General features: G+C 39.1%; 1 protein-coding gene across 2 annotated transcripts in view; it reads right to left on the bottom strand.

The window, feature by feature from the left end:
* EPHA3 (EPH receptor A3) overlaps positions 1-25,809 on the bottom strand; it is a 177,178-nt gene that overhangs the window by 17,973 nt on the left and 133,396 nt on the right. Inside the window, exons 7-14 of one of the 2 annotated variants that reach the window (XM_050978116.1) lie at positions 25,188-25,350; positions 23,617-23,719; positions 23,100-23,167; positions 19,395-19,520; positions 14,713-14,898; positions 10,822-10,883; positions 8,388-8,597; positions 1,741-1,929 (exon numbers count right to left, since the gene is read on the bottom strand). In XM_050978116.1, the coding sequence (XP_050834073.1) occupies positions 1,741-1,929; positions 8,388-8,597; positions 10,822-10,883; positions 14,713-14,898; positions 19,395-19,520; positions 23,100-23,167; positions 23,617-23,719; positions 25,188-25,350 (1,107 nt within the window). The remainder of the gene's footprint in view (positions 1-1,740; positions 1,930-8,387; positions 8,598-10,821; positions 10,884-14,712; positions 14,899-19,394; positions 19,521-23,099; positions 23,168-23,616; positions 23,720-25,187; positions 25,351-25,809) is intronic. The other variant, XM_050978122.1, reaches the window with a different exon arrangement.

Genomic DNA, 25,809 nt, shown 5'->3' with positions numbered 1-25,809 from the left:
AAATCCATAAACAAAAGCCACAGTCTGCAAGAGCTTGCTGAAGTATGCCAGACTTCAAAAGGTCTTGGATATCTCTAGTCTGATTACACTTAGAAACACAAGCTTTCAACATCCTCCAGTGGACACTGAACTCCAAAACAGCAGAGAAAAAACAACCTGTCCACACCCTCCAGTGATGCAAAACTCAAAACACCCACAGGAAAAACAGCCTACCCTGCTGAGAAATCAACCTGCCCCTCACTGCCATCCTGAACCAACAGACAAAAGGTCTTGTGGATGATGTCACAGGGCCACAAAATGTTTTTAAAACTTACCTCATGGGTAACTATACATTTTCTACTAGGCAGTACAAGTCCAATTCCTTATAATTTTCCTAGGCTGATAAAATTTGTCTAGATTTTCTATAATTTTTCCAGATGGACACATACTTTAGAATTTATGCTGTCCAAAGGCTTTTTAATCCAGCCTTTTCACTAGCCTCCAACACCTCTTGATCAGGCCTACAGTATCTAATGCCCTATAAATAAAAAAATCTAATGTAGAAAATTCAATGCAGAAAATGATAAAGCCATATTCTGTAAATCTTTCCTTTTCATCTGGATCAATTAATTGAAAAGTAGAAGAAACTATTCTAAATCAGAACAAGGACAAGATAACAGTTAATGCTTTAAGCAGCCATGAAGGAGAGGTACATAAATAGGTTAATCCTTCCATTTTAGATTTTAATGGGATATTATGAAAGACATTCCACAAATATATCAGTCTGCACAAGAGAATACATTAATCTCCACAAAAACATTCATTACCAATTAAAAGAAATGCATCATTTTCTGCAGAGATTTGAGTTGCAGAGGTACCCATTAAAAAGGAAGTTTTCTTCTCTTTTTCCTTGTTTAACATAAAGTAGTACAGAAAAATGTTTGACTACAACTATGTAACTTACTTATTTATTTTAATTTAGAACTAGTAACAATATATATAATCTCCTTGGAAAATCTGTTTGTGTGAGTGACTGCACTCCATAAAATTTGCTCCATAAGAAACTCCTGTGGAATAAATCTAAAATTAATAAAACAACAGAAAAAGAACTTAAAATAGACATAATAAAAAAATCTTCTTTGGGGAAATGTTATGCTTCTTTAAAAAATACTGGGAGAGCTCCATTAATCATTTGGATTGCAGGCTTAGACAGTTTACTAATGTTACAAAGAAACCTGTATTGGAAGTCTAATCAGATCACTCTCCTTCTCTATTTTATCCATTGATTACTTCCAGAAGCATTTTGGTTTCATTAAACTTTTAGCAGAAATGCTTCGCTTCTCTTTTTCACAAGTGCCAAGAGCAATTTATTCTGTGCATTTGACATTTACAGAAAACTTCTATGGGATATTATACAAGTGGAACCAAAAGGGGATCAACAGAAATTTAGGAGGGTTTTCTAACAACGAGCTAAGGAATGTGAAAGGCAATGACCTCATTGCAGTGGAATTATTTGCATCATCCTACAGAAAACCACCAATGGGATAAAATACTCTACTCTGCTCCTTCAGAGGTCCAAAACACTCAGCTATGAAGATGGTTTTTAAAGTTCTAATGAACTTTTACTTGACCGGGGAGATCCGGTGGTTTTCCTCTCTGCACCTTACTCAATGCCACCATCAAAACCTCAGAGCCCCCTGCCCTTGGCCTCCTTTCACAGCTTGATCCCTTATCTGAGAACACAAAACTCAATTTACTCACATCCTGGTTGGACATCTCCCAGTAGGGTCTCTCCCCATAAGACATCACCTCCCAGAGCACAATCCCATAGCTCCAGGCGTCGCTGGCTGACGTGAACTTCCGATAGGCAATAGCTTCTGGAGATGTCCATCGGATGGGAATCTTGCCCCCCTGGGAGCAAAACAAAACCAGAGAGTCCTTTTGACTGTCCTGCAACAAATATGATTTCATGTGGTTATTTTGTCTCTGAGAGTCTCAGTTATCATGATATTGGTGTAAGGAAAACCAGTGTAAGCTGGAAAACGCTGCTGCCGTTTGTCATAAGAGCAAAAGAGAGAGTAAAATACATTTCAGTGTAAAGTCTACTGATATCTAGTAGATTTACCATAGATTGATCTATCTACAATATAGATTTATAGTATATTACAGCATACATGCTTTATAGACACACACACACACACACATATATATATATATATATGTGGGGTTTTTTTTATTTATATATATATATATATATATACACGTGTGTGTGAGAGTGTGTAGCATAATTCACACAGGTAAGAGGAAATGGTAAACCAGCTCTGGTTGATTTTCAGTTATGAAATGTTTGGAAACTGCCATGACAGTCATACATCATTAAAGGTGAAAAACCCACTCCAAGGTCCTTGCTTATAGCCACAGCACAGAAGAGCTGGATTTGGCTGATTTTAAGGCATTGAAGTGAATTCCCTGCATGGCTTCACCAGGTTTTCCAGGACATTCAAGGAAAATAAGGGGCCATGATGTTGTTTCACTTCACTAAAGCCAAGCCCCCAGCTGACACAGAAATTCAGATTCAGATGGGATTCACTCTTCCCTGTGCAGAGGGAAGGGTGAAAAAATGTCAGCTGGGAGAGTGCCTTTGGACATTTTTTACAGTCATAAGTGAAGCAAGCCACCACTAAATGCCAAACCTGAAGAGAACTGAAGCTACCAGTAATTTTACCATAGTAGGTAGGGGAACATCTCTCTCTGGTCATGGCCACCACTTGGTGCTGTAGGTCAAGTGAATAAAATGCACACAAGGAACCTCAGGCTGAGTTTCTAAAAGGTGAGAATTAGAGGAAAGAGACAATTCCTGGTGATGCCAGCTTTGACAGAGTCTTTCGAGAGTCACACATGAGAAAATGAAGTTCCAAATGATAGCAGTGCAAAACTTGTTACTGAGCAATTCTGGAGTGAATGTGTTTTAGTACAGAAAACTGTGAGAGTTTAAAGTTATTTCCAGTTATGCACAACGTGTACAGAATATATTCTGAAGACTTCACACCAGACCAGCTCTTTGCAGTGCTTCTGACACATCCATTATACTCCAGTCACACACCTCTCCTCACAACCACCTCTGTGGGAAGAGAGTGTTCTGACTTCCACTGAGTAACCAGAAAAAAATAAAAAATTAAATATTCTACTGCTTTGCCTACACTCCCAGAAACTGTGTCTGCACTGAGGGTAGCTGTACAACCACCAGCTTTAGACTCACTAGCTTGATTAACAATAGAAATGCAGGCATTAGTGTTAATTAGAAACCTAAATATAGTCTAACTATGTTGAAGCATCTTCATTTTCGTGGCTAATATTGCATAAATTAAATTAAGAATAAACAACACAGGCAGTCCTGACTCAGACTACAATTTAAGCCTCAAACTGTCACTGGATCAGGGTTTAGAGGCTTGGCAAAGGTCAGGGAGGGGATTGCCTTGGCATATGGTTTTCATGGATCCCATTCTGTCTAGCAGAGCTCCCTAGCAAAAGACAAACCTTTACCCCTAAAATCAGGTGAACACCACATTTCCACAGGAAAAAGAGGACACAGAGGATAAACTGGACTGTTTGAAACCATTGTTTTATCACTGAAGAGCCTGATCTCTCTCTCTCTTGGAAATTTAATCTGTTGGATGATGGTCTTTAGTCACAAAAAGTACACTGTATTTTCCATGCTTTATAACTTTATTCACAATTCCCAGTGCTGCTCCAGAACAGTACCAAGAACATAAAAATGCCTTTGTTTTTCTCATACTCAATTAATAAGCTCCCTTTACAAGTGTCCAGGGGCCCTCAGCGAGTCCAGGGCCCAGCCAAGAAACAGGGAGAGCTCTCCTGTAGCCTCGTGTTTTCACAAGAAATCCACTTACAGTTTTAGATGTGAGGCTGATAAAGAAATCAATCTCTCTGTTTTCTATGCTAGAAGTGAGCCCTGGATTTCAATAAAGAACATGAATCCTGGGGGAAAGCCACATCCTAAATTTACATCAACAAAGACCCCACCACCACGAAGAGAATCAGACATCCCCCACTAGACAAGGGCAGGAATTTCATATTGGATTGAAGGTCCTTATAATCTTATGTAAAAAGTTATCTATGAAATTGGAGAAATAATTTTACAAAAAAAAAACCCCAAGACATTATTAGTCTCCTCACATTTTGGGACTGCTTTATTGCAGAAAGATTAGAAACTCAATGAAACAATTTCTGGCTTTGCTTTACTGAAAAAGGAAGGTGCATCAACCCCAGATCCCTACTGCAATGAGTGTGAGTCACTGGCTTTCAAATTCTCTTTGCTAAATCTCAGCTGTAATCCTATACAAACCTGCAGATCCACATAGCATTACCATAAATAACTTTAAAATATTAATTAAAATGCAGTTAAAAAAAGAAATCAACTGCCAGTGAACAGAGTCTAAAAGTGTAATTTTGCTCTTCTGCTCCCCAATTTGTCATAAAAATGTCATAATTATTTTTAAAAAGGGATTTTGCTGACTCTTTTCTTGTAATAGTTTAAGAACAAGAACAGCAATGTATTTACTGACTATTTTCTGAAGATAAGTACAGTTTTCATATATTTTTGTCATGGCCTCCCTTTAAGAGCATGCTCGCCATAAAGCCCAGCTCCCCAAACTTGAGTAGAAAGACAACTTTGGTGTTGGAAATTGTAGGATTTTGTTATTGCAGGCACTCTGGGTCAGAGAACCTCTCTCAGGGCTGGAAATCAGTGAGCCAGCAGTAACCAAAAGTTTTACCTTCTGTAGATGGAGCTGCTATTCCTGCAGTGTCTGTCTCTCCAACATAATTCATCTAAAGTCAATGAAGTCCTCAATTTATTTCGAGCACGTCTGGCACTCCAGCACAAGGCAGCTGTTTGCAGAGCTTCAGAACCCATTCCAATATTCTGATTTATAATCTGCTACAGGGTGACAGCCACAGGCACCTAAGCCACAGGCCTGGGGAGGAGTGATCAAGAAAAATGGATTCTAACTGAATTACTAGAAGGAGTTTGCAGAAAAAGCTGAAGGTAAAAGCCTGATATTCATTCATTATACCAGGACTTAGGAGAGGCCAGGAGATGTCTTAATGGTGCAGAACAAGAGAGATTCATGTGAGTGAGATGAGCCAGTTTTACCTTTTTACACACCTGACATTATCTGATGCTGCTTGTCAGTCCCTTACTAATGCATGTTTTATATTGAAACCACCTCCTCCTTGAGTAGTCAGAGCACTGCTCCTCTCCTCTGTGCTTTGGGCAAAGAGAATTTATGGGCTTTTGTTTCCTTTTTTTACCACACCCTTCAATACATTCAGACTGCATGGCTGTGATTTTGCACATATAGGGAAATACAACTGATTTCTGTCCAGCATGGGCTGCATTAACATTAAAATGCCATGAATACTGGGGATGTATCTGTGTGCTTAAATAGTGAAAGTTCATCTACAGATTACCCAAATATTGTCTTTGAGAGACATAATTACAGTCCCTCCACAACTGTGATTGCTTAAATTCACTTCCACTTCATAGTGTGTCATTAGTCCACCCACTTGTCATACAGACATCTGAAAAATAATAAGGATAAACCGGATCCATTTGAAAATGACAATTTTAATACAATCTCGGTGTTTTGATTAAAAGTGAACAGATATGGAGAATGTGGATAATTACAGCACATCCCCTCAGGCACAAAGACTCTGTGAAAAAATTAAAAAATCCAAACAGTCAGTCAGCCTGAGTCACATGCTGGCTTCTGCTTCTGTAAGCAGGCAGACCTCAGGCTGCCAAAGGCCTTTTGTGGTATCAAGGCAGTGACAATAATTCAGGAGGTAAAAAAATGACCCTGTCAGGTAGGAAAGTTCCTTACAACTCCTGATTCCCTGTAATTCACATGTGCACTTGTGATCTTTGCATTGTCCTTCAGGCTTCTGGTACAATAGCATGAATATCACAGATTATGCATTGATATATAAAGGAATACATAAATTATTGATGGATAAAAGGATACATGTTCATAGCCTTTATGCAAAGCTTCATACATGGCTTCTGAGAACAGCACAACATAAAATTTCACCCAGGCAGTGGTGAGTACTGAAAGCCTGGCTGGGGGTAGATCAATCCTGACTTGCAATTATGAATTAAAGCACTGGAATCATTCTCAGGCTTTGACATTTACAGGTGGAAAATAGGGGTAGATAAGGAGATAAAGCATCCATCTGTGCAGCTAACTCTATACATTTCCTAGCACCACTGCTACTAAATGGACAACTGGGAGTAGGAAGAGCTGGAGGACAGGAGGACATCAATGTAATACACACTCTGTAATGTTTGAAATTTGAGTAATAATTTAGATTTTTTTTGTTGCTTTTTAAAATATCTTGTCATCCTATAGTCTTAAAGACATTAAATAGTTTGGGACAATGCCATTGTTAGGCATGAAATAGTTTGAGATGATGCCATTATTTTTAAAAAGTGGCACTATTTTTGTCCTAAAATTAGTGGTTGTAAAATGTACTAAGCCTAGGAAATGGTCCTGTGTTTTGTGAAATATCTAAACAGCAGGAACACGAACTGTTCATCTCTCTGCCAGTGGAGTGAAGTTCTGTTTCACATCTGTGATCCCCCTTTTTTCAGCTGTGGATCAAACATCCCACCTGGAAACACTCCCCTGACATCAACAAAAGACTCACTTCAAAGGGAAATGTGAGCAAAAAAGATGAATATCAAATAGCCTTGTTCTTCTCTCAGAGCCAACATGTGGCACAGGTATATTCACAGCAACAACTCTTGAAAAAAAAAAATTAGATTTGTCCTAAGTTGTATTTGAAGGTTTTAATTATCGGAGCATCTTCCTGCAGCAGTTTGCACACACACCATAAACGCCAGATGGAGTTTACTGAACACAGATGATTACACTTCACAAGACAGCTTCTCTCTATCTGATTTCACTATCTAATTGCAAACAGGCAGGTAGACTCAGAAAATAGGTGGCATGGGGAGAGGAAGAGGAAATTCACACTGAACACTGGCTGAAAACACTGGCAACTTGTGCAGCCTGATTTGTCCAAGCCACTCACAGACACATCACTGATCTGACAGCTTCATCCAATGCTTCATTTTCAGCCTGGTTTTAAGAAGAGAGCAAACAAGTATCTGACACAGCAATACACCTATTTATTATTATTATTATATTTATTTATTAGGGCTGTAACACTACTGAGAATGAACACTGCTTTCTCCTGCTAATGTCTCTTCATATTAACCATGCCAGACCTCTGCAGACAGTTTTCTAAAGTGGTATATATTGCATATTTCTAACTCCATGGTGAAGTTTATCAGAGGGCAAAGAAAACACTGAAAGGTCAAGTAAAGAATAGAGTCTTTATGCCTGGTAAGTTATGAAAGTATGATAAGTGTATCTATTAATGTATGTCTATATAATGTGTAAGAAATCTGTCATTTCTTTACTCATTTCTCATATGTTATTTTACTTCAATCTTGAAGAAGGCAGCATGTAAACTACTAAAATTATTGATTGCTCCTGTCAGTGTTCAGGAATGAAAGAAACCTTAGAAAACCCACATGAAGCTTATGCTGATGCATTGTAATCTGGTTTGTACAGTGAAAATGAGGTGATTACTGCGAGCAATGAAAATTACACATGACTAAGATACTGGATGTTAATGTCACTTTTTGTAAAGCTAACAAAATCTACTTTAAATAGCATTTAAATGAGCAACCAGATATCCAAGTGTAACACACATATCTACATAAAGCTGAAGGCTTCCACAAAAAAAGGGAAGTGTTATTCAGGGTCACAATCAGATGTGCATTTTTTTGTTTTACTCAGTTAGAGGTACAAGAGCAGGTATAAATGACACACCCTTGAAGAACAGTGATTGCAGTACGCCCCAGTCAGACATATGTCCTATCATGCTAGAAAACACACAAAAATTCAATGGGTAGGATTTTTTTTTTTAACTGTGGGGGAGCTAAATCAGCAGTAACTAAAACTTCTCAAAGCACGCATGAAGGCTTAAATTATTGTGTGCCAAAAGAACTCAGGCTTTAATTGTAATATTCACTCCCTTACACAGCCAGGAGAAAGAAACGGAGCCAAGAATTTTGCATAGTCTGAGGAAAGTAATCTAGCAACACAAACCATACTTTTTGTATGGAAATTTCCTATTTTCTCCAGGACATGAATTTAAAAATAACTGTGATGAGCTCCTGGTTTACTGAACATCTCTGGGCAGACAGGACTGACTGCCCTCTGCAACACAGCCTCAGATTTCAGATGTCCATCAGATTTCAGTCTTTGCCACACCCAACAAGAATTTAAAAAAGGTAAAGGAACACAGGAACTCACCCTTGTGGTGTAAGCAGCTTCTGGGTCATCCTCCAGTACACGAGAGAGACCAAAATCTGAGACTTTGCAGACCAGGTTGCTGTTGATGAGGATGTTACGAGCGGCTAAATCCCGATGGACGTAACCCATATCCGACAGGTACTTCATGCCAGATGCAATCCCTCGAAGCATGCCCACCAGCTGGATGACTGTGAACTGGGCATCATGCTTCTGCAAAACATTGGAAATGTCATCTCAGGGATTGCTCATGTTCCTCCTTGCACAGATTTTTTCATAAACAGCCTGGAAGCTCCTCAGATGAAGAGCTCGTCAGTCAGGCGTTGTGATTTAAATGCCACATGTTGGTCTCCCAATCAGCTGAGGGAAGGGGACAGATTTGCAATTCAGATGAAAATTCATTTTTCCCCTTCTTGCTGTCATCAGAGTTTTAATTTCCTAGATGGGGCACGTGTGAAAGCAGCACATAAATCTAAGTCGTGTGTGCTCCTGAGACTGGAGTGTCAGAACATTACAGAAACAGATGTCCAACTTCCCTGCAAGGCCACAGGATTTTCTAGTGAAAATCCAAGCCTTCCCCAATGGCCTAATGAAAGTTTTCTATTACACAAGAAATTCATTTAACAAAAGCAAATGCTGATCCGAGTCAGCGGCTTTCAAACTCTGTTAGTTTTAAACTCATTTCAAAAATTCAAAAATTCCTGAAACACATCATGACTTAGCCTAGAAACCATTAGTTGGATATGTTTCTAACCATCTACTTCTGAGCATAATTCAAATCTCCCAACTCTTACTAATCCTCTTTGCTAACATCTACTTGTGATATTGATATATGGATATATAGACAATAGGACAGCATTTGCTGTAGTGCAGCTCTCAGATGAATTCCCCAGTGCTGTAAATGTAACCTCATGGGCAGCTCTCCAGCTCCTCGTGCTGCTGCTTCTGGAATTTTATTAAATACAAGGGAGCTGGCTCTGTCACATGAGGTGATCTGACATGAATCAGTCTGCCAGACTGATTGCATCCATTTTTCATTTTTGGTTAGTGTACTTGGGGGTGTCATTAGCACTGGAAACATTAGACAAATATATGACACAGTGGATACTTAAAGAGTGTCTCAGAATTCCCCTTCATGAAGAAATGAATATTTTAAAAGATTCTTAGCAGTTGTTCGCCCCTTTTTTATCAGAGACAACACAAGAGAATTTTATGTAGACTCTGGAAAAGATTTAGCTAAAAACCAGAAGGTTTCTAACAGAATCAGATGCTCAGAGAGCCTTTCAATGGCAATGGGGAAAGCAAACTAAGTAGTTCCAAAAGGCATTTATAAAAAGGTTATAGGCCCTGAGTTGCCTGTGATATTAATGAGTCACAAGGTTCTTATCTATGTCTCCACATTACAGTAGTAAAAAAAAAAAACAACAAAAAAACCCCAAAAAATCACAGTAAAATGAAAGAACAAGCTGAACAACTGTTCTGTGCAGTCAGAAATTATTCTCCCTTCCTCAGGGCTCTCTTCAAGGATTTCAAGTCTAAACAAAATATATATAGTTCAGTACAGAGATATTTCATTCAGCTATCCTGACACATTATTTATATGCATTTTACACGCTCCAGTGGACACCATAACATATATAGTACATAGAGAAACTAAGGTTGACAATCTATCCCCTTTTGGGGTTAAATGTCTAGTTCAATGTTATGAATTTGGGGGATAATGTCATTCAACCGTGGCAGAACCAAAGCAGTCTCCCAGCCAAAGCTGAGTTTGCCCTAACAAATTCAAATTAAACCAGTGTTTCCCCTCAGATGGGATTTCACTTCTCCTACCCTCCTTGTTTTGCCACAAGTAAATCTTGGTGATGCAGGGAGCGTTTGAATTTTTTTAGGCTTACTACCAACTTTGACAGAAAACAAAGATAAATCAGCCACAGCATTAGTGTGTCTAAGGCTGGAAAAAGAAAACAGGCCAGCAAATGTTGCTAGCTAAACATTCCTAACATCCTCAGGTATGGGGCTATTCTCTCAACTTTTCATTACTGATAAAATTTCCACAAATCCATTCATTTTGCAAATCTCCTGCTTAGAAATAGGGGATGCCAACCAATAAGCATAACTGCATTACAGTAATAATTCAGCCTCCAGAAAAACAGTTCTTTTTGTGTGCAAGAATGTTGCTTTATTTTGTTCATTTTTAATAGATATGACACACTAATGCAACCAAAATTGCCTTAATTTTGGAATAATGCTTACTGCAAATGGACCAGCAGATCCCTAAGTGACTTTCTGAGCACATCATGATACTCACAAACCCAAATGAAAATAAGGAAATATCAAGCAACAAGAGCTGCTGATGAATCAGAGAGGCAGAAGACCCCTAACAAGTCCAGAACAAGAGTCACTTCTGCCCCATTTAGTTTCCTGTTGCACTTACTCGTAGGAAGCTGTCCAAGGAACCATTTTCCATATATTCAGTAACAATCATAACTGGTTTACCTGAAAATAGAGCACAGGGGTCAGGCTTTTCAAAGGAACACATAAAAACACAATCAGCAAACCCAAGCATTTCAGGAATGTGTCCAAATCCTCCTAACCCCAAGGATAATTTTTACATTATTCCTTTACATTGACATAGGAAACAAAAGGTGTATGGACAAACTGAGGCTGGGTGCAGATACAGGTGGAAAGGAAAGTGCCCAGTAAAACACAGGAAAGAGAAGCAGAGCTGTAAGATGGGCATTCCCTCCTTCCAGGCACTCCTTTTCTCTGTGCTGGGATCCCCGACAGAACAAACTTGGACACAGCTGAGACCTGAACATGCTGCACCCACGAGGCACTGGCAAACTCTAAGAAAACAGCCCTGGAAAAGCCTTTTTTTTTCCCCCAAAACTCATCCAGATATATTCAAACCAGTTTTTGAAACCATTCCTTCCACCCTAGGGCATTTTGTGACACAACCAAGATTCTCCATGCAACTCTGCCAAGCTGGAGAGAAAGTAATGCAAAAATTCCTGTGATGACAGGGAAGTTTTCAGACCAAGGTCATTGCCCTGCTAATTTTACCATCATATGGATTTTATTATTTCATAATATTTACTGATGCTTTGCTTATTTTCTCTTTGTGGTAGAGAGAAAACTGGGTAAGACCATGGAGTTATTTAAGGAGATGAATTATTATTGCACATAAAATACAGGAAGGCATCTGACCATAAAAGTAGGACTAAGGCCTGCATAGTGTATAGTGGGCATGGTGAAATTTCAGCTATTAAAATTGAACAGCATGAGGCTTGAAAAAGGTACCCAGCTTAATTAAGAACAAGAAAGCCATTTAAAAAGGCAAGTCAATGTAACAACTTTTTTTTTCTGTTTGCTTTTCAAAAATTACACCTTCTACCAAACAGAAATCTTAGAAGAGAAATAGCAATTTCAAAGAATGAGTTTAATACAAGAAGAACATTATGAATTAATGGGTTCAAATATCTTCTTTTTGTGGTACAAATGATGTGTTATACTGTGGGAGTCACACTAATGACTAATTAATTGACTGTCATCCATTCACCAGGAGGAAATACTGTATGCAAAATATTAATCTTGAATGATATGAGATGATACAGAAAAGAGATCTAGCAATGTAAAAGCTCAAACAAAAAATCTATTTATACTTAGTCTTGCTAGCCAGAAATACATAATTAAAGAAAAAGTACTTAACTTGCACTCTGTGTGTACCATGAATTCAAAGGGATTTCTGGTAACACCCAGAATATGCTGCTGGACCTTTCAAGTACAGGGCTATCCAAAACTTTCTATGATAAATTGATTTACTTTGCCCTGCACTTTGAAGCCAGGAGACAGGTGCCTGGTTTCTGTACAAACTCAGGCAATTTTACGAGGCTTTATCAGAAGAACTTAAATTAGAGTAAGAAATATATCTTCCAAATTATTACAGGAGCATCTTCCTGCCTTGCTCACCCACACTCCAAAGGCCTTAAGTGCAGGATTTCACCCTCATGCAGCTGGAAATGTGCCCATAATAAGAATCACATGCTCTGAAGTTTTAAGAAAGACCTCTGCATCCATTTATCAAAGCTCAGCCGTTCATAAATGATAACAAGTTGTGTCAACAGCATTGCCCAGGTTTATTAGAATAGCAGGCTGCAAATTGCTGTAAATTATTGGTAAACTAAGCAGAACATGTGTGCTGGTTATTAAGACTGCTGCCTACAGTGTGCCCAGGAGTGCAGGGCAGCAGCTGGGAAATGCAGAAATCCATGTGGAGCAAAGAAAAAATTCTGCACTGGAGGTGAGGCTGGAAGCCTGATGTGGTAATTGATTTGTTTAAAAAAAACCAAACAAAAACCCTCCAAACTCCCAAGCTTCTTGTCTTTCTATCACAAGAATGTCCAATAAAACAAATAATTATATTTATTATTATATTTCGTTTGTGGCACATACTTTTGCCCAGTATAATGGAGACAAATATCTCCAGAGCAGATTTCTCAGCTCCTGTTCTGGAGCTATCTGCAGAGGGTGTTGTACCCCTGAGGCTTTTTTTGGCTTCAGCTGGGCATATTCTGAGTTTGCTCTCTCACACATGGATGTGATGGGCAGCTGGCACTCCTGACCTCCTCCCCCAGTCCCCAAAACAGACAGCAGTGCTGGGAATGCACCTGAGTGGCAAACTCACTAAAAGTCACTCACACAGAGTACAGAGAGAATTAGTAATGCACATTCAAGAGCAACGCACAAATTCCTGCCTGTACAGCAATTAAATTACTGTCTCAAGTGCTCCAGGAACACAAAATGTAACAAGAGAGGTTTTAGCTCAGCTGTGTGCAGCCTGATGCTGGTGTTTCAAGCGATTTTGTGACTGCAAATCTTATTCTGACTGTACAAAACGTGTGTCACTATAAAACAGGAGATAAACCTCAATTTATGCAGGCAGACCTTTCCTAATAGGGCTGTGAGACCCAAGATAAACAATAATTTCTTTGTTATTGAAATCAGCAAAATGGAATTTCATGAATCGCACGTAGAGAAGGCATTATTATTATTATAATTGTGACTCTTCATAACATGTAGTGTTTTACAAACATTTCACTCGTGACTTTTAGACATATTCTGGTGGGGTTTTCATTTCTTATACTTTTCAGCAGCATGCTGTGGAATTTTTTCATGCCTATCCTCGTGATAGGCATGAAAAAATTCGTGAAACTTTGAATCACACACTTAAAAACCAAAATTTTCTTCAAACTAAGAAAACCATCTACTTAAACCCAAAGTGTTTGGCATGTTTCCATCCAGTCAGACTAGAAACATCCTCAGCAGATTCCAAGCTGATCACTGAAATGGCAAAGAGCTGCTTTGCCAGCAGGGTCCTCTGGGATGAACAAGAAAATATCAAACCAATGTTTTCTGCTCCCCTGAAAAACCTTGGAGCATGGAGCATTCTTCTTTTTTTTTTTTTTTTAAGATTGCCTCATATAAAAGCTTATTGATCTCCCACTTAATAACTAATGGAGGTAGATAAATTTGATTGCTAAATGTATCTCTTCATTCTGCAGTGGAAATATAGAAAATGTGGCTGAAGAGGGTTGTTGAAATATATTACTTTTCCAAGAAGGTACCACATGTACATGGAGGTTTCAGTTAAATTGTTTTGGCCTCAAAAAGAGAGGGTGATTTCTTATCATAAACAAAGACAAAGAATATGTTTTAACAAAAAAAAAAAAAAATCCCAAGCAAACACACAAGATAAGCACCAAAAAGCAGATTTAGAAACGGCATTTTAGTAAATATATATATAAGTATAGAGATAAAATTAATTTTACTACTGACAGATTAAATCCTTAAGACTTCTTTGAGATTTTTACCAAGATGTTGGAATTCTGGAATTCTGGAGCTTTAACATGGCCTGTGCTGATACATATTGAATATCCCATTCAGTACTTTCCCTGCATGAAAACCATCTAGGAAAAACGTTTGGCCTTATTTAATGATTCTCTAGAACCAGTTGTTGTACCAGGTAGGCTGTTCATTAATTAGTGCTAATGACAAACCTAATGACTTAGCTGAAAGCAGAACAGAGTGAAGTTCAGTGCAATTAAGAAGCCTCAGCTCATCAGTCTCCACGAGTCCTTACCAGATCATCACCCAGTGCCTCCTGGCCCTTTTGGAGCAATTCCTAACTCTGGAGTTTATTAAACCTGCCAAGTTATTATTGAGCTCTTTGCAGAGCATAAACCTGGATGACTTCATTCATAATTCACTCCTGCTCTCCTTTGACTGATCAGCAAATCAGAGAATTATTCAGGCTGGAATTTCTCACTTTTAGTGACGACTCCCTCCAGCCGGATGATGTTGGGGTGGTCAAACTGGCCCATGATGCTGGCTTCTCCCAGGAAGTCCCTCCTCTGCTTCTCTGTGTAGCCAACTTTCAGGGTCTTGATGGCCACTGAAATTTCCTTTTTAGAAGGCAGCTTCAGGCGTCCACTGCACACTTCTCCAAATTCTCCTAAAAAAGAGAGTGGAAAAGTGACGAAAGCTGAAATGTGGTTATTCCATCAAGGAAGAAGAATCAGCACTCAAAAAGGCCCCTGGAATGTGGTGTACACTGGTTTATCTTTGAGCAACATGCAAGAGCAGAGCACAAGGAAAACCATCTTAGCATTCAAAAGAGGAAGTATTAAATATATAGAAATCTGTTGAAGAAGACACCTCAGCTGAAATTTTTTTTCAGTTGAATGATTTTTACAGAAATCACATAAGGAAGTTTCAATATATTATTATTATTTGAGCAGTAACTGATTTCAATGCCCCTTCTCAGCTTTTCTTTTCTGAATATTTTTATTTTTTAGACAGCCAAGTGAATCAAAAAAGGCCTGAATAAATGTGTGCTAGGGCAATGACCTTTCTCTGTTGCTAACCCAGGCTAGATTTGAGTCTACAACATAGAAATTAATGTCACCATATCTTACCACCAGCTGCTTCATCCCCTAGGCATAGAACTCTACTATCAAGGTAATAACCACTCAAAAGAAGATATATTTTTATGTACATACATATTGCTAAAAGCACTGACATTACATCCTTTGATTCTAACACTGTTTGTGTTTCAGGCTGCCAAGACAGGCACCAGCTCAGAAAACAAATTTTAAAAGCTGTTACTAGTAACTAAAGGGAGTAGAGTTCTTTCCAGACCTAATTAAAGGCATTCAACTTCTGCAAGCCCAAATGACCATTATACTTTACCAGGAGTTCAAACACTAAGCCCAGCTCAATACTGTCAAGAGCACCACAGAACAGGAAGACCAAAGCACATCTTGAAAACAGAGGGAAGGGGGGAAAAATGCTTGAAATAAATCTTGCAGCGCCCAGCTTCCAACTCCATTTTCTTGATGTTTTAATGGTCCAAAAAGCTATAACAAGCTAAACTCTTAGAACTATTTTACAGTTACTGTCAATGGAGACTTCAGCTATGATTTCAGCCAGCAGCCCAGCAATCAATCCTTCATTTTAAAGCTGGAATTGTGTATCTGATATTTGTTTAACTTCTGGGAAGGAAAAGGTTATGGGTAATGTCCATCAACACAGTCCCATTCAGCCATGGCTGAACAACCCACAGCTTGAGTGATTAATCAGCTTCCAAAAGTACCTCAAGGCCAGCAGATGCTGCAAAAGAATAAAAGATGGGCTCTTGCTAGCAATGAAGGTTGCTGTTGTCTATGGATATAAAGCAGGTTCACTTTCTTGGAAAATTATTTCATTGGAAAGAGCTCCCCAGGCAGCCCAACTACATTAACCTACGATTTTTTTATCTCTAGGGCAGCATGGATGCTAAAATACATTTATCTGGTCAACACCCATAGTGATCCATGCAGTTACACCACAATTTTTCCTGCAAATTATTATTATTTGATCCCAGTAAGAAATGCACTGGGTCTCACCAAACACTGTTTAGGAGGAACAAGGGCTTGTGTTTGAGTAGAAAACCTGGCACTGTAGGATATGAAGATGATGGCTTTTCATACAAAGCCTTCCTGAGACATTTATTTTTAATTATACCACACACATAAAGAGTGAAAAACCTGCCCTGCTGACTGGTGTGTCTATTTCCATGTGGGAAGCTGATAGGGATTATTTAGGAGGGCTGTTCATAGCACAAAGATCTCTCTTCAGGATATCTTCATTTCTTCTGAAAGAGGTTATTTAGTACATCAGGGGATGGTGTTTGCTGTGCATTTAGACTCAGGGGAACAGTAAATGAAGATTCTGTGAAATCAGCTACTCCCTTCACTTTGCTGCATTTTAAATCTGTGCAGAGAACTCCCTCAAATTTGGAGAGGCATCCGAGTTCAACATTTCATAAACCTTGGGAACATCAGCCACGGTCACTGGGACACTGCAAACCTTCACAGTAAATTCATAGACAGGTAGCCCTGAATTTTGTGAATAATTTCATTACCAAGATGTTGTGCTACAAGTATATTTCTTCTTTGGAAGAAAAGCAAATGCTTGCTTTCTTGTTCAGCAAAGCACATAGTTAAATCAATAAAGTACTTTCTTCAGTGTTCTCCTACTGCCCAGTTGGATTTAAACTTCTGAAGTGGTTTGTTGAACTGAATCCATAAAAATAAGTGAGTTATTTTAAAAGAAAAAATTACTGTAAAGAAAAGTCTGAAAAAGTGGCTTCTGACCTCAATTTTCTTATGCTTAGCCTCCCACTAAAATCCCTTGTGTTTTTCTTGAGGTTCTTTTGGATAAGAATATTTCCTTATTGCATTTGTGTATGTTTTCAAAGCTATGTAAGCTCTGAAAGCCCTCTCTGAGAAGAGACTTCTGGCTAAAGCTGTGAAAAACTGCTTGGAGCACTTCAGAATGTCGAGACTGCTTGCCTGACTTGAAGGTCTCATTACTTACGTCACACTCCAGGGCAGCTAAATGAATCCCTTCTTCTCAAATCCCTGTCTTTTTTTTTATAATTTCATCCACACTTGCCTTGCAAAGGACAAGGGCAGGAAGAGACCAAGCTATTCACTCAAACAAGTCATTGACTCAGTAAGAGGCAGGAAATGCCTTCCTGTTTTTGGGGAGAAGTGTTCCTGAAGAAGTTGCCCCAGAGCACTCTGAATGTGAAAGCCACCACGTGCTGAGGGTGGTAGCAGGGTAAAGTGATGCCACAAACTCATTTTGGGAGCTCACAACCCTCTGATTTTCATCTGTTCTTCACTTCCTGGCTCTTCCTGATGGCACCTCAAGCAACTGCTGAGAGGATGTTGTAATGCTAACTATACTGCCTTATGTGCTCCAGATTACATGAATTGAGTTATGGTGCCCAAACAAAGGTGTAATTACAGCCTGAGTGAAAGTTTTAATGTAAAAAGCTTGCAGGAACCCTCTGCCACTTGGCTCAGTTGGTTTGAGCAGGGTGCTGGTAATGCCAAGGTCCAGGTTCAATCCCTGTGGGAGCCATTCATTTGAGAGTTGGACTCCACAATCCTTGGGGGTCCCTTCCAACCCAAAATAAACTGTGATTCTCACTACAGTGGAGCAGGGAGACTTTTAAAATATCTGACTCCTTTAGGACAAAGTCCTTTTTTGGAGCCTCTCAAAAAATTTCCCTCCATTTCCAGAGGCCATATTTGACAAATTTTGGTTTACTTCTTATTCTGCTGTGCATCTTAACTAAAAACAGGTCAGAAGAACCAAGCTGTAAAACATGGCACGATCCTAGGAACTCCTTTTCTAGATTCATATATTGCATACAGCCCAAATTTAGAAAGTTTGCATTTGTGAGGCTCCTGAAAGTCTTGCAAGGGGACACACTGCTCCTGGACTTAAATTTAGAGTATTTCTTCATCTCCACACATTCCCTGCTATGTGCAGTAAGCAGAGCATTGCTGCCTTGACTGAAGATGATAGAGAACAGTGCACTCTTGTGGGGCAAAATTAAAACCAGCAAGGAACATGGATTCCACCTTTCCATAAAATAACTTCAAACTAACAACAGTTGAGCAGCTTCAGCAGGAGAGGATGAAAACTGCTCCTTTTGTTTTGCTGGGTGGTTCAGGAGATGAACTGAGTACAGTACACCTTTTCCAGCTGAAAATCTTTTGCTGTGCACTCAGAGTCTGTCTCTCACATCTCATGGTTTTTAATTCAAACCATAGACTTAGAGATAAGCCAAAAAAAATCAATATGAAAGGAACAAGTATTTTTCAATGGATTAAAAATCAATAGTACTCCTCATAAATGCTTTAATATAGGAGGAAAGGCAACACTCCATGATCTTCTGGCTCAATGAGACAATGTGCCACTTCAAGGAGCAAGCACACATTCCATCAGGAGCTACATGCTCCATTGCAACACTCAGTGTAATGAGAATTTCTGTAATCTAGCTCCTCTGATACAAAATCTGATCATTTCACCGGCTTGTTTCCTGTAAATCCAACAACCTGTGGCATCTTTATGGCTCAGACAACCAGTTATTGGCCAGACAACCCTCTCCTCCTAAATCAATAATTCAAATCCAAAGCAGTGACCAAAATCAATCCAACGGCCAAAGGTCACTGCAGCCTGATGGATGCCTGGTGACTGGTATGAAATGAGTCTGTGGTTTCACTCAGGGCATAATAGTCAAGAGTCCTTTTATGGGGAAAGAGAGGAAAAAAAAGAAAACATCTTCACAGTTGATAACATTTTCTGTGCTGACAGATGTTAAAGAGAAACACAGAAGTGAGGCAGAAGGATCTTTTCCCTTCCAACACTGGAGCACTCAAGGATGGCTTGGTGTCCTTTGAGAAGCTGTCTTGCTGTCTCTTTTCTTTGAGACAAAAAAAGAAGTAGAAAATTGTGTGCCCTTAACTTTGCACTGAAATCAGCTGTAAATATGACCCACTAATTTGAAGGCTTTCTAGAACATTTCCAGTCACAACTATGAACCTAAAGACATGAAACAGTATAAACCCAGCAAAAATCTATTTTTAGTTCAGTATATCTGGTGGTCATTACCTGCTCCAACTACTTTATCAATGGATATATTGGAAGCATCCAGTTCCTTGGCAAATTCATGCACAGCTTGGTTGGGATCCTCATATGTGTGTGGATCTACATAAGTTCTCAGACCAGGGAGCTTTACTGTGTAAAAACAAATTCAGAGAGAAAATGTTACTTAGACTTGAAATAAAGCTCATGAGACAACAGAAACCAAATCAACAGAAGGAAGAGGAAGGAAAAAACCAAACTGGTTTTTGTATCCTCAGAATCTTTGTACAGTGTGAAACCAGACACTAATGTCCTGCAGAGAAGTGTGACAACCCATTTCAAGTATCTGCATTTTAAGGCAACATTTAGATGCTGCCTTAAATTGACCCTTCCAAAGTAACAAAAAAAGGGCAAGGAACAAAATGTGTTGCTACAGTCAACCTGACAAGTTATTAGGAATATATTTAGAAATCAGATTAACTCAATTTTTTTTTCCCCTAAATCCATCAACAAGATGCATAATAAGAAACTTATACATTAAAAAAATGCATCCCTGCCTCAATCTCTCTGCCAGAACATTCAAGGATGGCAGATAATTGTTCTGAATAAAGGTTGGGTCTGGAGCTTTGCTCCCCATACATCCATGTTATTATTTTGGGCACCTCTAGAATTTTCTGGCTAGGGATTGCTGGAAGAGATCATTCCTAACCTTTGCCTCCAACAAAATGCTGAAAGCAAAGCACAGCCTCATTCTTCCTGCCCAGCTCAAAGCCTTGCTTGTTTTTGCACCCAGTCCCTCCTATGCCTGCCTCTTTTGTACTCATTTTACAACAGGAATATGTTTTAGTAACAAAAAGTGAAATACCCAGCTTGAAGTTTTCTGCTTCTGACACAAATCCTACATTCCCAGACATGTATTCCAGCTTTCCCTAACTGTACCAGTAGGTCTTGTAAAAGATATTAACTCCTTCAACAAACACTGCTCTGACCCACTCAGTAATATCCTTTCCAGCTTAGCATTATTATATTGAAGCATTTTTTTCACTGCAAAAATAGTTAAACCTTTTTTTGCTGGGGTTGCAAAGATGGGGGGAATAAACCTTTGGACCATGAGAGCATAAAATTGTTTTATGAAACAATGCAAAGTGTACGTATAAAAAGAAAAAAAACCTCAATTTTATGGGGATTTATTGGCCTCAGAATATAATCATACCAGTTATGATAACAGGGTAACACAGCAACAAACAAAAAAATGATAAAAACTGAGTTCCCAAGCTAATTGCCTTGAAAACAAAGCAAAGTAAGAGCCATGCTCCCAACACAAGGGCTGCGTGGGCACAGCATTACAAGGCAACTGTGTTTCCTTCAAGAGCCTGATGATTACAGAATTACCTGCAAGTAAAACAAAAAGTAATTGGCTGTATATTGCTGTTGGTTAAAAATCTTGTAAATGCTCCTTCCCGTCCATGCTGAATGTACATTACAGGCCCCCTCACATCCCCAATAAAAATAACAATTAAAAGCTCCTGCACTGTGGGGTTTTTGGCTTGGGATTTTTAATGCTGACCCCAGAGGTTCCCAAGATCAGGTGATGGTGGCTGCAAGGAGAATAATCCCTTCACACCAATAATTAAGGGCAGCCTGTGCAGTAACTGGGTTCTGTCATGAAATACAGATAATAAACACGTGCACATGTGTTAAGCTGCACTACTTTACAGCTCATTCTGTGCAAACATAATAATTTACATTTTCATTTTAACAGCACAAATTGCCCTAAAGGTAGCAAAAAAATAAAAAGGCCCAGCCAGAGGAGGCAAAGGGAGAGGATCTGAGGAGGTGAAACATTTTTGTTCCTTTGAAGTAATATTATAGGATTTGTAATAAGGCTGCAGGGAATAGCTCATGGCTGGAGCCTTTTTAAAAGTAATTCAGAATAAACTGACTGAAATAAACCAGCTGCTGTGTATAAGATGCTGAAAGTTTACGACAGCCATGGAAGTTACTTTGTCCTTTTTTAGTCCATAGGAGCAATTTTCTTACTCTTTGGGAATGACTGTAATTTAGTAGATTGAAAACTTCAACAGCCACACAGGTACATACTTACAAATTCTAACAGATAAATATCTGCAAAATCCATACTAAATAACTTTCAAGAACCTCTAACAGACATACCAGGCCCATGATTGGCTCTTACTGCACAGTGAATCAGCATGGCACTGCTCAGAAAACAGTACATAAATATCTAAAGCCAAATTAAAAGCAATTTAATCCACAGGAATTTAACAGCACTGCCATGTTTAAGAATGGTGATTGCAACTTTCCATTGTGTGGGAGTAAGGAGAGCAAATTCTGACCTGTTATTTGTCTGTGACACTTATTTTACTGGCTGCTTTTATTTTATAACCTCATTAAATTTGGATGATGAAGCATTAATTCTATGGGCCACATGTAACCTTAGAGATTTTTTTGAAAATAGTTGGTTAGAGTAGTTGGGCTGCAGCTTCTCTATCCCCTGACAGTGCTGGGGAAGGAGACAGAAATTGTGGATATTCCTGCTCTTGGCTCTCTGGAGATAAGGAGAGGCAGGAAACTTTAAAGAATAATAATTTGAGCAGTCAGAGAACAGCTATTCCATTGTCATGAGGATTGGGAAGCAGCTCTAATTTCCAGCTACTGCAGGTAAATCCCTCATTAAAATGTTAATTCACTTATATTTGGGGAGGGGCCACCTGATTATGGTACCAGCAGCTCTTTTCTTGCAAACAATAGAGTGCTACTGTAGTGTGCAAAAGACCCCACAGATATTAATGATACAACATGCTAAACAACAGAAATACATGGCTCAACCATGGTTTACATGGTACAGCAGGACACTCATCTGCAGCTGAAACAGTTTCAAAGATGAATTACTGCTTCTTATCAAACACAGTCTCATTAGGCATCAAGAATTATGTGGGTGAAAAAAAGGATTTTCTTGTCTTGGTGTCTATGAGGGGCATTATCTTTGCCTGTAAGGATATCCAAAAATAAGGATATCCAAAAATCCAAAGTAGAGTGATTAAATGAAAAACCAACCAAGTAATCCTCCCATTCCTGTTTAGGAATTAGGCTATCACCTTCTTTCCCCCTCAGCTTCTCCTGCTCCAAAATTAATTTTTTTCCTGTTTTAAAGGGTGTATGGATGGAGCTTTGCCTGTGAACCAACCTTCAGGATCCACAGCTCTGCTATGGAAAAGTGTAACAAAATTAAGTATATTGCAAATAGGATCCAGAATCAGATTATTACTATTATTTGTAGGTGAACTTTGTCAAGCAAGCAATTTTCACAGCAGCTTTAGTGTTCATCAAGATGGGTTTTATTTATTTATATTTTCCTTTAGGGAAAGGAAAATATGTTTCTTAGACTTTATATAACGAGGAAGCTGCAGTTGTACTCTGGATTTCAGTGCTGCACAACAGGATCAATATCACAATTCCAACCACATGCATTGTTTGAACATAGACAGAGATGTTTTGCTCATTACTAACCTGAACACAGATGAAAGAAGTTGAAACAAAGAATAATTGTTTGGGGAAAATCCCCTCACCCACAAGAGAAGGGATAATTCTCTTCCTAATTTCACCTTGGTTTAGGTGAGGTATGGCTCTCTTTTTTTTTTAATTGAAAAATATCAGTTACCTAGGGGAGGAATTCAACAGAACTGGAAGCATTAAAAGGCTTCAGAAACTTACAATGGCCATTCCCAAAATGCAGCCTTTTCTCATCAGTGCCATGTTTAGATTTTTTGTATCCACAGAATCTAAAAGTAAAGAGAAAAAAAAATTAATACAGAGCATTTTATGTGTTAACTGCAGGTGGAAACAGAAGAGAATGTTTTCCCTGCACAATTAAAAGCCTGTTTGAAAGTTTAATGATATTTACATTCTCTGTGCCCTATAGAGGCATGTGATGTTCTCAGGGAATTTGAGGAAATTGGCTAATGAGAGGATTTGTTGATTTTTGACCCCTACAGTTTAATTTTACAATTGCCTGAGAATGTGTTTATAGCATTTTTTAACAACTGCTGCACGATTTGGGCTGCTAACGTGAGCGGGCTCATTACTGACTGTGAGCAGTGCTTGGAGCTCCTGGGCAGCAGACAAAGGATTAAAAAACAACCACACCATCACACCCCACGTGCCACTGTCACCAGGGCACCCCTGGGATGTGGCAGCAGGAGGAAATGTGCAAATCAGACACCAGACTCACCTCCCAATCAAGACATACACCACCACTGTGAGGAGGATGATGGCCACTGCTGCTGAAATGGCAATCAGCACCACCTGGCTGTTCTCACTGGAGATGGAGAAGGCTGCAAAGGCAGCACAGAAACATGTAAATAACCTCACACACACACAGCACATTGGTGACATCAGAATTTACATGCACATAGGGGACAGGCATCGTTATACAGCATTTGCTCTCCTGGCAGATTGTTAATCCAGGACACAATTTTTCATCAAACAAAAAAAAAACAAGGAAAGAAAAGACTCCATCCACCTTTGCCAATTTACCAAAGTTGTTCCTGCTGCTCTCAATTTTTTACTTTTGCTAATTTTAGCAACTGCTGGGAAAATGATGCTAATAGATAAACATATAAATAAATACAAACATACATGCCATGTATGCCACACATACTTTATGTCATGTAAGGAACACTTCCTTGGCGTGAAATCCCAAAATCATCACCTTCACTTCCCCTTCTGTATGATAGAAAGTGCTTTTAGGAGCTAAGTTTCCCAGTTAAGCCTGACAATATCCACATGAAGGTTGAGGAAAGCCAGGGCATGCAGGCACAGATGTCTACAGGAAAAAAGGGGCTATTTTCTGCTTTATTTTGGGTATCTCCCTGTAGTCCCTGAGCACAGAACTTTTCAAAATGAACTGTTACAAAATGACAGGATGGCTTTAGGCCTTTAGTGTGAGGACCAGTGTCCAGCTACCATTTCTGGCCCAGACAGGTTAGAGAGCCTCTGTTTAGGGTCACAGCATTCCCATCTGTGCCTGTTACACACCCACAGCTGCACCTAGTTATGATAACGGGGTAACACAGCAACAAATTTATTGCCATTTGTTGGTCATCTGGGTAATTTTTATGCTCATTATTGAGATGTGCACCTCTGTCTCCTTCCACATTCCTACTTTTTCAATTTCTCTTTCTTTTGGTAGCATTACTTTGCAGAGAAAACTCATTAACCTCTAAGCTGTTAATTTTTTTTATCTCTGCAAAAGATTGCTTCCTGTTTGTTGTAATTGTCCTAACTTGAGTTCTAGTTTCAACCAGAACACCAAAGCTGCAAGTCACCATAACAGCAATATGTAACTCATCTTTCTAAATATGAAGCTTGTTTGCCTTTCAAAATAAGAGCTGGGGTGGAGAGGGAAGAACAGGGGATGAAATACATAACATATCTCAAATATACACAGAATCAGGGTGAAAGATTTGAAAGCAGAAAGACACTACTCTTTGTTCTACCATCACACCCCCTCCCTCAGCAAGAGCCACAGTCTAGCAAGGTATCAATTCTGGCCTGAGGTAGAGGTAGGGCAGGGAATGGAAGAAAACACCACCTGTGATAGTTCTGGGATAGAACTTTCTTTACAGCCTGTTTCAAGTTTAATGATAAAACACAAAGTTATCCAGCAGCGCTACCAAGAAAGACACATCATAAATAGTTATGAGACACGTTTCCTCAGCTAGAGAAGGAGTGAAAGCAGCCATTGAGATCAGTCAGGGACTGGGCAGGGTGTCAGCAAAAACCTTTTGAACAAATACATACAGTCTGGGCTGGTCTCAAACTCAAACTTGCGGCTGCTGGTCCCGTATCCAGCTGCAGTCCTGGCTCGGATTTGGAAGACATAGGTGGTGTCAGGCTTGAGGCCACTGATGGTCACGTTGGTTCCCTTGGCTCTCAGAATTGTATAGCTTGTCTCTTGTTCCTGCTTTTGAAAAAAAGACATTATCAGATTAAAACCACACCCTTTAAAAAAAAAAAAAGGTGGTTGGTACTAAATTACTACAAATGTCCTGGAGACCACTGGTGTATTTTTGAATATTTCCAGCCTAAATTCTTGTGCAAACATTCATTTTCCATCCTTTGACAAGATTGAAAATGCACCATCTTTTAGCACTATCTTTTAACAAGATACCTTAAATCATCAGATTTGCTAAGGTATTGTGCTGTAAATGAATAGTAGTCATGATGAGTTTATGACATTTTATTAAATTGTTTTGCATCATTTTGTCCGTGGTCTGTAATACAGCAAGAAAATTATTAAAAGATTATTTAAAAAAACATAAGTCAGATTTGCCTACTGCACTGAACTGGAAGTTGTAACAGGCCAACTTAGACATTTTAGGGCCCTGCAGAGCTGTTGCAGGATGCAGTTTTTACTGCCTCA

This window comes from Serinus canaria, chromosome 1 (assembly GCF_022539315.1).
Source record: "Serinus canaria isolate serCan28SL12 chromosome 1, serCan2020, whole genome shotgun sequence".
Taxonomy (NCBI): Eukaryota; Metazoa; Chordata; class Aves; order Passeriformes; family Fringillidae; genus Serinus; species Serinus canaria.
Note: the sequence above shows the minus strand (reverse complement) of the source record. Positions and strands in the feature narration are given on the sequence as shown.